This window comes from Marmota marmota, unplaced genomic scaffold, assembly GCF_001458135.2.
Source record: "Marmota marmota marmota unplaced genomic scaffold, marMar, whole genome shotgun sequence".
NCBI lineage: Eukaryota > Metazoa > Chordata > Mammalia > Rodentia > Sciuridae > Marmota > Marmota marmota.
In genome coordinates this window covers 30,104,859-30,119,265 of record NW_026000016.1, presented here as the reverse complement: position 1 = coordinate 30,119,265, position 14,407 = coordinate 30,104,859, and the positions used below count along the sequence as shown (strand labels likewise).

The 14,407-nt window shown below is 33.3% G+C and overlaps 1 protein-coding gene across 3 annotated transcripts in view; it reads right to left on the bottom strand.

The window, feature by feature from the left end:
- The window catches only part of Gpatch2 (G-patch domain containing 2), a 170,770-nt gene that overhangs the window by 44,606 nt on the left and 111,757 nt on the right, over positions 1 to 14,407 (bottom strand). For 2 of the 3 annotated variants that reach the window (XM_015483640.2, XM_048809353.1), the window contains exons 7-8: positions 6,605 to 6,644; positions 104 to 174 (exon numbers count right to left, since the gene is read on the bottom strand). In XM_015483640.2, the coding sequence (XP_015339126.1) occupies positions 104 to 174; positions 6,605 to 6,644 (111 nt within the window). Of the gene's footprint in view, positions 1 to 103; positions 175 to 3,113; positions 3,175 to 6,604; positions 6,645 to 14,407 lie in introns of all 3 variants that reach the window. The other variant, XR_007349777.1, reaches the window with a different exon arrangement.

Below are 14,407 nucleotides of genomic sequence, written 5' to 3'. Positions count from 1 at the left end.
GTGTGTGGGAGAGAGAGAGAGAGAGAGAGAGAGAGAGAGAGAGAGAGAGAGAAAAGGCTCATGATTCAGTGATGAGAATTAAAAGTGATTTTAAATGACTTACCTGCTAGCTGTTTTCACAGAACAATTTTTCTTGTGTCCTCTTTCAGCTCGGTTATCTCTCAGAAGCTGATGCTATACAAAGTGTTAAGACAAAGTTGTAGAAACAAAAACATTTTCATTATATTATTTTGCAAAGAGAAAAATATCCTTTTTTATTCAAAGAGGCAATAATTTGCTCATTTCTATCACTTTATTTCTACTTGTTTCTCTTAAAGACAATTACCTTTGCTAGAGATGCCAGATTCACTGTAGCAAAAAAGTGAGAGCAGCAATCTAGTTATTTCCTTGACAGCTAAACTGCTCTCACAGTTGGTTAACACATAGCCTGGAGGTGGAAGTCTAGGACTCAGTTCTGTTCCTGGTTCTCTGGAGTAGCCTTGGCTAAAGTAATGTAATCTTTCTTGTCAATGGCCTCTACAATTGCATTCAGCTGAGAAGTTTTGGGGGTTATTTCCCCTAAGTTGATATGAAAGAGCTAATATTATTTTCTTGATACCTATTGGCATACCATGGTAAGTAAACATATTCAAACCATTCTTGTTTAAATAAATTATTGGGTTAGAAATATGTAAAATATATTATATAGAAAAACTATATTTGATTGCCTCTTCAAAAAGCCTTACCATTCACTTCCCTTCACACTTACTTTACCCTAACCGGGGGAAAAAAATAAAAAAGATAGTACTCTCTACAATTTGTTAACTCAAATTGTAGCATATATTATTTATGCAGACACATGATTATAGAGAAGACTGAGCTAAAAAAATTTTACAACATATTAGACTTCATTTAACATACATGAAGTCTTAAAAAGTAATAATGTGAGATAGATCTGGATTCTAATCCTAGCTGCCCCAGTAGCTAATAAGTCATTACTTTTAATAGCAATTTTACCACTTACAAGATGTATAACCATAGGCAAAGTGCTTAACCTTTCAAAGTCCTAGTTTCCAAATGGAAAATAAAGATAAACATAACATCTACCTTAAGGCTGTTGTGATTATTAAATAAGATAAACCATGTAAAATGCTAAGTGCTATGAGACCAGAACATAAAAAATGCTGAGAGTATGACTTAAATGCAACAATTATGATGACTATGACTATAATTAATAAGCCTGGTTTTTAGTGGGTATTGATTGAACAGTATCAGTAACTTTCACTGAAGAACACTGCGTTGAACTGTTCAATAAATCATTTGGAATTGTCAGTTTATTTTGCCATTTTTAAGATACAACAGACTTTAATTACTTCACCAAGAATATGGTTCGTTCTTTCTTTCAGGAATGTCCTGACTAAATAAATGTGCCCTAAATTTCTCTAAAATATCTACTTCTTTCCACTCCTGCTGCCATCATTTTCTCACCTGTAACAGCCTCCCAAATGTAACCTTGCTCTCACCTAATCCATTCTTCACACTGCCGCCAATGCAAACACTTTACAAGTAATTAATCTGACTTTATTACTCTCTTCACATAAAACTCAAAAGCTTCCATTATCCCTCATAATTCGGTTATATCTCTAAACTTTTCTGCCTATACCTGACCTATCCTCTTTATTTCTCTCTCTCTCTTCCCCTTTCTCTCTCCCCCTTTCTCTCTCTCTCTCTTTCTTTCTTTCTCTCACTCTCTCTCTAAACCCAAGGGTGCTTAACCACTGAGCCACATCCTCAGCCTTTCTTTTTAAAAAACTTTTATTTAGAAACAGGATCTCACTAAATTTCTTAGGGCCTCACTAAGTTGTTGAGGCTGGCTTTGAACTTGTGATCCTCTGGCTTTACCCTCCCTCCTGAGCTGCTGGGATTATAGCTGGGACATTTACCATGCGCTTGCTCATCTTGCTCATCTCTGGTCCTTTGCCTCAGTTATTCAATTTGCCTGTATCTCCATGGTTTGGCACTATATCTAGAACATCTATAGTGCTCAATAAATATTTGTTGAATGAATGCATGAATGAAAGAGGTAATGAAGTAGGGAATGAGACTGAGTATTTGATATGTAGCTGAAGCCATACCTCATTATTACTATGTATAGAAACAGCAACCATTTATCTTAAGTCCATTAATCTGAAAGTGTTTCAATTTAGAAACACTTCGTACCATGAATACTTAAATTGTTTCTGAAAATATAATTGATTAATTACTTTGGCATTTCTAAGTCTAGTGCCTTTAAAATATATATAGATATATATACAAACCAACATTTGTGACACAGATAGTTAGAAGTTGATGAAATCTCTACTTCTGTTTTAAATTAATGGTAATTTATTAACTCTTTTGATTTTTAGATAAAAAATATTTGAACACTTTCTCCAAGGTTTGTGCTACAACAATTCACAGAACTGAAAATCCCATATACAATGTTCTAGAATAAAATTAAATAATTAAGTTTTGAAAAGTGCAATCCAAATAAACATTTCAATATACCTCAGAAGACCAACATGTCTTCTAAGAATGTGTTTTCATTCTAAAAATTTTGATAGACTTTTATTTAAAAAGAGACAAATATTGGAATTACTTCATGTAATATGTCTACCTAAAAAAGTCATCACAGAATTATCTCACCTTATGAATAAAATTATCAATCTGGGTGTATCTTTGCATCTTTAAAATGAATTTTTGATAAAAATACAGACTCAGATCTCTGAGTTATGAATTTATCATGTTAATACATGAATGTAGATCTTTTAAAGGGCAATCATGGAAAAATTAATCTAGGGTGCTACCAGAATAGAGAACATGTTTGTATTTGAAAGATTCCCAAAATGGTGCTAAAAAAATGAAATCAGGCATGAATTCACAATAAAAGAAACAAGAATCCTTGATCCTTGCTCTAAGAAGCAAGAATAGCTCATCAGATTTTGACAAATTTTTCATTATTCTTATAGGTAAGTTTTATGTTTCCTTGGACTCCTATCAGTGTCACAAGTGAGGTCATTTTCAGGGTTCTGACTCAATAATGTCATCTCTGATTAAAAACAGAACTTCTGAATATGGTGCGAAGTGCTTCTTACCTTCCAACTTTCAGATTGCTGGACTTAGGCCAAACGGAGATACAATTCCCTTATTAGTGACCTGCAGGCGTATATTAAAAAAATGACTCATATAAGAATTACATTAAAATCCATAAATGCAAACCTAGGCACACAATTTAAAAAAATTATTGAATTAAATCAGGAAAAGTATTCTTTGTGGGTAATGGTTTTTATTGTTACAGAATAGGAATTAAAAATTTCTGTGGCTATTCATGATATTTGTACAAAATCATTAAAAGTCTCAAATCCCTGATGCAAGAGAAAGAAGCAAATGGTGGAATTCTTATTCCACAGCATTCCTGTCTTTGCTGCCAGATATGGTCAAGGCATTCAAGCTCAGGAGCATCTCTATTGGCAGCCCTCCTTCCTCAAAAATCTGCAAAATAATTTCAAGTCTCTTCACAATTGGCCTTTCATTGTCCTCAACATTAAAAGAACTAAATAATATCTAACCTATAATCTATGACTCATTAAGGTACTTGCAAACTCAGTCAAAATGTCAAACCATAAGATGTTCAAGGAGGCAAAGCCTTAGAATTTAAAGACACACAGACAATACACGCATGTGTATGCACTTGTGCTTCATATGGTGCCCTCTTCCTCTGTCCTTCCCCTCCTCAACCAAATTGTCATTTCTCTTTTGTAGTCTTTATAGTGCCCTCTCTATGGTTTTCACAAACATTTACTAACATGCTATAATTGCTACTTTCTTGCCCACACTATACCACATTAGGGGAAAAGATATGCTGTTTTCCATCAACATACTCTTTTTTTTTGTAAAATTATCAAAGTTAGGTCTTGGAATAATATCTTTTTGTAAAATTAGAGAGTATCTGATACATAGTGACAGGTGAGTTATTTATTAAATGAAGGTATGATCACTCTGTAGAATGTAAATGGAAATGAGATTAAACACTAAAGCAAGCAGAGGAAAGCAGTGAGAGGTGACTTTTAAGGGAAATGGGGTTAATATAATCATTACTCTGTGTTGACAAGTTTTTATATGAAAAGTTAAAGGTGATCATGAATGATAAAGATGATATTCATCTCAAAGCTGGTATATGAAAAGTAAAAAGTGATAATGAGTGATAAAGTTAATATTCATTCAACAATACATTGAAGAACTTCATAATTCTTCATGGTTTGTACTTCATCCCTTGAACTTATGTTTGGCAATATTTTACTGTGCTACAGAATTTAGGTCTAATTGAAGTAAAAAATTTTTATCCCCCAAAATGTAAAACAGGGTGTATTTCTCTACATATACACATATACGTGCAGTTGATATCCACCACTCCTAGATTCCATATTTGTGAATTTGCCTACTTATTAAAATTTATTTGTAACAGCAAAATCAATACCTTTGCAGCCATTTGTAGACCTGCATAAAGTTGTAAAAACTTTGAGCTGTTGGAAATTCATGTTTCTAGCTATCACTTTGTCTTCTTGTTTCAATTCTCATAGTATAAACAAGAGATTTTTTATGATCTGTTTCTTGAACTTTTGTGGTTTTTTTTTTTTTTTGAAGATATCCTCATTTTAAATGGCTATTAAGTGTGGTGCTGAAGTTCTGTTTAGAACACTAAAATGGGCCTTACAAAGAAAAGCTATGTGCACTACATAAGTCTTGCATTAGGCATGTGTCATAGTGTAGCTGGCCATGAGTTCAATTTCAATGAATCAATAATCTACATAATAAATCAGGTATCCTGAAGCAGAAATACACGTAAAACAAGGTTATGTATTGACTAGTTGATGAAGATCTTGTAGCCACAGGCTTGAAGGAACCTAAGAGCATTGTTCTAGGATTCAAAAATGTTGTATTTTGAGTCTATATATACTAATTAATAACCTATGTAGTCAAGATAAAAATGTGAAACATGCTAACATTCAAGCAGGCCTGATTTAACACTTATTCAAATGGATTAGAAAACAGAAATGTTAAGAAAGAATCAGTCATTTTTCTTCCTTATAAATTATTAACTATTAGCTGTTATTTTTGTTTTGGCACTAGAGATTAACCCAGTGCCTCACATGTGCTAGGCAGTTGCTCTTACCAATGAGCTACTGTCCCAGTCCTGGCTATTAATTGATTTTTATCTGCAGAATAAAGTATGGTAGGAAGCCAAAGTTTAGATTACAAAGTAATCTAGAACATAAATTTATACTACCATATCAGCATTTCTCAAGATCTAAGAGGCAGAAAATGAGCTTAAAGAAATTATATTTTGGGATAAAATATATCCTGATGCAACTTAATATCGGTACTAGAAGGAGAAACTTATTGTAAGCATTGCATGTAGAGGGATACCCCCATGAAAGCAGGAAGTCTACTTTTATATTATGAATAATAAGACAAACACATAAGAGATGTAATTGTGGTTTCCAAATTAATAGGAATAGTAGTAAATATTCTACATTAATGTGAGAAGTATCTCTAAAGGGGAAAATAACTTATAGCAAAAGGCAAATAACAAGATTATTACAACTGACTTTGAATTTATAAGATATTGTTCTTCTAATAGTCTCATGTGTGTTAGGAAATAGAGCTTATATTATAATTAACTATGTGGTACCTCTTATGAATCACAGGCATGATGATTATTATATTCAAGTTTGAACCTGTTACACCATTTAAGACATCAAACATTACCAATAGAATAATGTTTCTGAAACTATCAAGCACGATACTTTACCAATCTCCCATCCTATCCTTCAGAAAAAACAACCTCATTTGTTTTCTATCATTCCCAGGTATTTTAAAAATGTGTTTTCTTATGGATTGAGCAATGAAAAAATAGTTTTCATGATTATGATGAAAAAACGTCTTATAAGGACTCCAACCCACAAATGTAAATGCTTTAAAACTCATCACAAATTTAAGTCCTAAATTAGCTTAGCATGCTTTAGAGAGAGAAATAATACATTCAAGAGACAAAAAAAAGTAGACTTATTTTCTCTACAAAGACAACTGAAATGAATGTCAAGTTCTTGCTAAGTCAACTAATCATTGCAGTGTCACATACACCAATAAGAGATAAAAAGAAATTCATCTACAGATATAATGTAAACTTGTAAGAAATTATTGGCACCTTCTAAACTTCAATAAAAATATTCTCTTGCTGGCTGATCTTAAGTTCAATACAAATTAAATTTTTAAGCATGTATACTGTCTGGACACCTTGATTTTGTGAAAACCATTTAAGTAGCGAAGTTGTATAAGTTAGTGAATTCCAGGGCCTTTCCATGGAGGTCATCTGTGTGACTCAGGAAGGTGGCAGTAAGGGAAAACGGATGCTTACTGAGGATTGCCCATTTGGTCAGTGTATTAAGCCCTGGCACAATTAACTCCTTTTAAAATAAGCTAGGAATTTATATCCTTTCTCATGAAGCTGAATCTACAACCCTGAAAGGAGATAGATAAATATTTGAAAGAGACTAACTTCCTTTTGGATTAGAACATTCCTTACCTGGCCATGCTCTGTCCTAGCCCCAGGGCTAAACCAATGGCTGCAGAGGAAAGAGAAGAGGAGTTAGCTGGGCCTAACTGAAGGATCATGATCTCACATGATCAACCTGCAGGTGCTTCAAGAAATTTATTCACTGCCAGCAATGGAGCCTTAAATATGCTTTATTTTAATGGATATTTCATGTAATTCTAGACTTACACCAATTTTGACAGAAACGTAAGAGTGCTCATAACCCAGTAATTTTCAATTTAATAAGCAAACTGAGTTAGAATTACATTTCCATTTAATTACGTTAACATAAACTGCTGGAACTGTATTCATTTTATGAATCAATTCTGGTTATAAAATCTATAAATGCTATCATTTACCACAACTTAATTATAACATCATTACAACAAATCGTGACCTTTTGATTGTAAGAATTATATAAAAAAGTTAAAAACACAAGAATATTATATTCTGTAGTTCTGCCCCCAGGGACTACACAAAAAAACCCTTGATGGGAATTATGGCCCATCAGCTGAAAGCACCTCAGACTCATTTCTTTCAGTTACAATTAGAACTCTGGCAAAGAACAAGTTTAACAATTTAAAAACACAGAAGTTAAAGCACAGTTGAAATCTTCCTTTCTCCCATGGCCCAGCCTAACCCATTTGCATCAGTTGCCCCTGGGACTCTCAATATCCGGCTATACACTTTCAATGGGAATTGTTATTAGTTATGTGCCCAGTTCTATGGCAGTATTCTACAAAAAAACTAATTTTAAACATCAAGGACTAGGAAATTGAGAGATATTTTGGCATGTTAACCACTTAAAAACCTATTACCATAGGCAAGGATACTAGTATTACTATTGATGCTATTTATTATTTCAAGAACAGAAATACCAAGTATCTTTTTTTGTTAAGTGCTCTTTAGACACATGTTGTTGTATATTATTTCCCATCCTCATAAAAATCTTACAAGGTTGTTCTCACGTTCCAGATACAGAGTTGAGGGCCTGGAGGTTGTGCTACTTGCTCAAGGTATGCTTTCATCTACCAATTTTCAGAAGGGCAAGGGGCTTACAATGCAAGGGCATCTTTCCTAGTACTCTATATTCTCTATCATCTGTGGTACTAAAACTGAGAACAAACAGCCTCTACAATAATAGGATTTGTCTATGCTCTTAAAGTAACATTCTCAAGCTCATAGAAAGTGATGTTCCTTGGCAGGGCAGATTCTACCACTGACATGGGAATTGACAATTACTGGTATCAGTAAATGATGTCTGGGTTTATTATTAATTGGAAACAAATTAATCAATGTGTAAGATATTTCCCTTCTGGTGGAGAGTGTACACGTCTTTTGCTTTGAAGAAAAAATATTTGAAACTCAATTCATATCTTAGTTAAAAAAATACAACTAAAAAGATTAAAATAGCAGTCACTTGTCACATCTATCCTGACTCCAAAGCTCTGTCCAGAAAAAAAAAACATTGTCAACTCTTTCAGTCTTTTCCTTTTGTGAAATACAAATCTATAGTTTGAAAGAATATAGGTATTCTAACAGTGTGTAATTAATTGGTTTTTAGATGTCAAGGTTTGATTTTCCTTTGTCATAAATTTAGTTCTTTTTTAACTCCCAACTTTCTATTTCAAAGTATAATACTGCTTTGATTAATCAATTTATGATGATGTGAATATTTTTTACCACTGTTTCCCTTGTGTTTCTCCTGAAGTTGATATTTGCCTCATTTTTTTCTTCTTTTGGTATTTTTTTCCCATGTACCCCTCAGCCTTCTTTTATTAGAAGTGTCACATCTTTATCAATGTTAGTTTTCAAATATGAAAAAAATATCTTTGGTAAGCATCTATTCTTTACTCTCCTTCCTGCTTCTCTCCCAGAAGTTTCCTTCTCAGTATCTCTGCCTGCTTATTCACATCTTGTTCTCTCACTCCAGATCTATGGAACTTCCTTTGTCATTTCTGTCCTTTGCTGGACCTACTTTTCTTATCCCACAGTTTCTTAGTTTATTTCCACTGTCTACTGCAGCGGTCATTTTCCGTTGTTGGATGTATGGTATACAAATATTTCTCTGATTAGAATCTGTAGCTTCTTTTAAAAGCTACCCCACCCAAAGAACAGTTTTGAATTTTGCTGAAAAGGCTATGCCTTTTCATCTTGGAAAAAAAATCCATTAGCCATATCTGTGTGGGTCTACTGCTGGGCTCTCTATTCTGTTCTACTGATTTATGTGTCTATCCCCCTACTAATATTACTTGGTCTTGAATACTATAGCTATATTATAGCCTTACTGTAGACTTGAAATCTAGTAGCATGATTCCTATCACTTTATTTGTTTTAGCTATTCTAATTCCTTTCCATATAAATTTTAAAATAATTTTGTCTTCACCTCCCCAAAACACATCTTGCGGGGATTGTGACAGGAACTGCATTAAACCTGAATATCATTTTAGGATGAACTGACATCTTTGCTATGTTGAATTTTCCAATCCATGAGCATGGAAAGTCTCTTCATATATTAAAGGAATCTTTGATTCCTTTCACCCCTTTATCTCCCCTTTTATCTTTCATTTCTTCCACTAAATTTTCCCCAAAATTTATGGAGAAAATTTTAAAATATTCAAAAAATTGAATGAATGTTAAAACCAAAAACTCATATCAGTTATCTAGATTTTACTATTAACATTTTGGTATACTTGGTTTTTAAGAGGTTATCAATCTATCTGAATGATGTAATTTGTTGAGCAGGTACTTTTCCTGGTTATTTTGGTCTCTCCTTTACTGAAGGTTTTTCTTAAATACCTGTAAATCAAAAATTATCCATTTAATATTTTAAATGTACTACAAAACTGACCAGAAAAGCAATGATTAAGTTTATCTACAGGACAATTGCCCAAGTTTCTTTTGTGAGGAAACCTCCAAAGGTTATTATCTTTTTCTTCTTGGATTGGTAAATTTCTCAAGAGAGAAATATTTACTTTCTTGATTTAGCTTGATGCTCCACCTACTTTTGTTTTTCGCTTTTCTAGGGCACATGAGGGGCAAATTAGCATCTCCTTCAGCAGACATATAGGTTTACATTCCTTCAGTCTGCTGAGTTCATTAAACCCTCCAACTGCTTTCTAGTTCTAGAAATTGGGGAAAACCTCTTGTCAGCAGAACCATCTGTCCTTCTTTGTCATTATGTGCTTATACTTTTCTTTTTCTATCTAGTGGGATATGAGTAGGAAGACTGAAAATAATGTTCAGAAAGGCAAAAACAACAACAACAACAACAAACAAACAAACAAACAAACAAACAAAAAAACCTAAGAGCAGTGAGTGATATCACTGAAGCTATGAAGGGAAAAATTAAGAAAGGAGTGGTCATTGGTGTTAAACATAGAAAAATCAAATCTGACAGCAACTTGCAAAATTGGAGGAATCACTGGTAAAATTTTCTAGAGAAATTCCAGGAGCCGTAGTGGGAAGAAATTAGGATTACAATTCCACAGTTGAATGTGAATGAAGGGAGACATGGGGAAGTAGGCTGTAATCCACGCTTTCTAGAAATTAAGCTTTCAAGGCAAGTGAGAGGAGACAGACAGACAACAGGATTGAGGGAAACTGAAGAAGAGATTTAATAAGGATAGTGAACATAAGGGAAGAAAAAAAGCTGGAAGAATATTAGGTTATAATAAGAAAATGATATAATCAATTTAAAATTTCATTGCTAGAGTAGTTCTGGGTCATTGTTATATTCAAGAGTAGCCAGAGGAGTAACTGAATGGCAAGCAGATGAACACTGGAGGCAAAAAAAGAAAATAAATTGCTGAGTGCCAGCATATAATGATCCATCCAAGTCTCACCACAGGGTCACAGGAGTAAGTTCCCAATATTTACTGAGCCCTCACTGAAGGCCACACTGTTCACATTTAATCTGTAAACTATCCCCAGGACAGACACCATCCCCATTTGCAAATAAAGCATTAGGTTCAAAGAGATTAAGTGATTTGCCAAAGATTTCATAACTGAATAGCAGAGCTGGTTCAAATTTCGATTTGAAAGCCCATGTACCTTCCAAACATTATATATGCCGTCAACAACTAGGATATTTAGAAATTGATGAAGGAAGGAAGTTTAAATCAGGTGTCAAAACTCTCCAAGAATGAGGGCAAATGAAGACAGGTAAGTGGTAGTATGAATTTCACACAAGGAAGAAATTTGCTCAGGAGTAAAAAAGGAATGTCTAGATGGGGTGATGATGTGGTAGAAAAAAATTATGGCCTCTGTATTCACCACTATGGAAATGTGAGAAAGCTGGAGGTTACTTCTTATGAGCCAGCCACCTGACTAATTTATCCTGCAGATTAAGACGCTTCTTCTTGTATGCTCTCATCGTCTTTGTACATATCCCCATTAAAGCAGTAATATACTGTTGATTTTTTTGTCCTGATAATAAATTAAAGGTCCTTGAGAAACTGTGATAGAAGTGGTAGAAGTAGTAATAGAAGCAGAGTAAAAGTAATAATAGAAGCAGAGTAAAAGCACTACCACTACCAGTGAATGTTTGCCATGTGCTAGGTACCATGATACATAATAAAGAAAAGTCCTGTTGCTATCCAAGGTCACAAAGCTAGCAAGGATTGGAATCCAGGGTGTCTGACTCCACACTTCTTGTTCTTAATGATACTTTTCTATCACCACTTTCAATTTATAGCATGTTTTCTTGGAGGTTAGAGTTCATTTTTTTTTGTTCTTTTTTTTTAGTGTTCCCAGAATCTAGCATAATACTGGGAAAATAATTGACTTATTAGCTTTTTAGGAAAAAAGTAAGTAAACAGAAAATACTCAGTTAGTAGTGTCCTTATAAGTGAAAGTCAAGTTTATATAAAGATAAAATGCCCTGAAAAAGAATGGAGTTGTAAGGATGTTTATTTACATTTGATTACACTGGAATCAAGATTGCAGAAGATGTTCACAGGGAGACTAGTGAAAGAAATATCTGGGAGGAGAAAGTACAGAATAGTTAGAAAGTGAACAACCGCAAAGAATGGCTAGGCTGAGACACTTAAGGACTGAGGTTTCCAAGTTCAGTTCTTCCTCTAGCATACAGAGGCATATTTAGGAACTAAGCCTGACATGTTATTACTTCATTTAATCCTCACCAGGGCTATGCTCGTAATAGGAACCACCATCACCTACTGAGCCCCTGTATACTATAGTGGTCTTTCAAGTAGAGCAGTTGTAGTTTGAAATTATGAAGTGATCATTTTTTTTAAACTAAAAGCTCTGTAGATAGAAAGTTATAATAATCTTTTCACTCTTCCTTAATCCTCCTGCCCGCCTCCACTGATTTCTTTTCTATTAAATCATACTTTTTAGAAGACAACTGCTATTGCAGCTTATAATCCAGGTTTTTATTGTTTGAAATAAGTTGCTATTTTTGGACTCAGAAGCACAATTTTATTTTAACTTAATAGTGGGTTGTATGTACATAAAATGGTCTAAATCTGTGCTATTTGAAATGGTAGCTAATAGTCATATCTGATTACTTAGAGTAATATTAAAAATTAAGTTACTCAGTTGGAACAGCCACATTTCTAGTGGTATAGGCACATGTGGTTTAGAAGCTACCATGATATTCAGTGCAGATATACAACAAGATTAACAAACCAACACATAGTATTTAAAATAAATATTAATTTTTTCCCAATAGTACAATGTGGAACATGTGCACTTCCATTCTGTGAGTTTTTGCATGCAACAACTACCTTCTAATTCCTAAATGTCTACAGACAAATCAGGGATAATGGATGCACTTAAAGGATTCCTCCCACATGGCTAGCAAGTTGCCTAATGCATTTGCTTTTTTATTGACTTTTCATTGAACAGAGTTAGTGCGTGTGACTTTGGATAAGTCAAGCTACGTATGAAATGGGGATGAAATACCTGCAATGACTACTTTACAGAAGGTAGTAAAAACCTTAAAAACAGCAATGCATATAAAATTGCTCTGAAAAATGAAATATTCTGTATAATACAAAGTAACAACATCACCATCATTTTGATAGGTCTTATGCCTAAATTCAACAACCTCTCTGAATTTTATTTACATACTCTGTAAAAATATATAAGAAAGGATACTTATGCTTATTCTATTACTAAAAATTAAGACATTCATAAGCTAAACTTATTTACCTAAGGGTATAACAGTAAATTAGAAGTAAAATTGATCTAGAATGTCTTATTTATCTCAACCTAGAGTTAAAGCCATTTCCTATAAGGCAATAGATGCTAAATTTCAAAGCGTAAATGTACTCCCAAAGAACATAACCTTTAATCCAGGCAAATCTTGCTTTAAGCAAACTCGATATTTACACAAAAGATAAAATAAAGGGTGAATATTTGCTTTAAAAAGGAACTCATCATAGGATTATAATGAGTTACTCATGTGCATATAAAATAAGTTTGATCTATATACAATTAGGTAAGTGTCTTTTACTTAAAAATGAAATTAAAGCAAAATATAAATATCACTTTAAAATCAATTAATAAATCATCTATCTCTATTTAAAAACAAATGTCTTAAAAGTGATTGGGAACAAGTTAGAAAAGAAAAAGTTCTGGAACCATTTAGAAAATACATAAAGGGAGTCTCAGTATGCTTATATAAGATGTTTTTAAAACTCATAACTTTTTTTCACATTTTAATATTTACACATCTAGAAAAGCAATGGAATAATTGTAAATTTCAAAATTTAATATTATTTTTACTCAGAAATTAGGTCTAATTTCTCTGTTTTAGCTTGATTGAGGCTCTAGGCATTTTTCCTGTAGATCCCTAATTATATCAGTAAATATTTGATTTACTGATACTAAATATTTCCTATTAAAAGGAACCTATCATATTTCAGTGATTGGACTTTAAATACAATAATATGTTTTGTAAAAAATAATTACTATACAGTATTTTTTTATCATTCCTAAATTTTATTGGTATGTATTTTATAGATTCATCTAAGACCTTCATCAAAATGGTAATCATTTTAATCAACTTTTTTTTGCTTTTTTATTTTATTTTATTTTTTTTTAATTTTTATTGTTGGTTGTTCAAAACATTACATAGTTCTTGACATATCATATTTCACACTTTGATTCAAGTGAGTTATGAACTCCCATTCTTACCCCATATACAGATTGCAGAATCACATCGGTTACACATCCACTGATTTACATATTGCCATACTAGTGTCTGTTGTATTCTGCTGCCTTTCCTATCCTCTGCTATCCCCCCTCCCCTCCCCTCTTCTCTCTCTACCCCATCTACTGTAATTCATTTCTCCCCCTTGATTTTTTTTCCCTTACCCCTCACTTCCTCTTGTATGTAATTTTGTATAACCCTGAGGGTCTCCTTCCATTTCCATGCAATTTCCCTTTTCTCTCCCTTTTCCTCCCACCTCTCATCCCTGTTTAATGTTAATCTTCTTCTCATGCTCTTCCTCCCTACTCTGTTCTTAGTTACTCTCCTTATATCAAAGAAGACATTTGGCATTTGTTTTTTAGGGATTGGCTGGCTTCACTTAGCATAATCTGCTCTAATGCCATCCATTTCCCTGCAAATTCTATGATTTTGTCATTTTTTAATGCAGAGTAATACTCCATTGTGTATAAATGCCACATTTTTTTTTATCCATTCATCTATTGAAGGGCATCTAGGTTGGTTCCACAGTCTTGCTATTGTGAAATGTGCTGCTATGAACATCGATGTAGCAGTGTCCCTGTAGTATGCTCTTTTTAGGTCTTTAGGGAATAGAC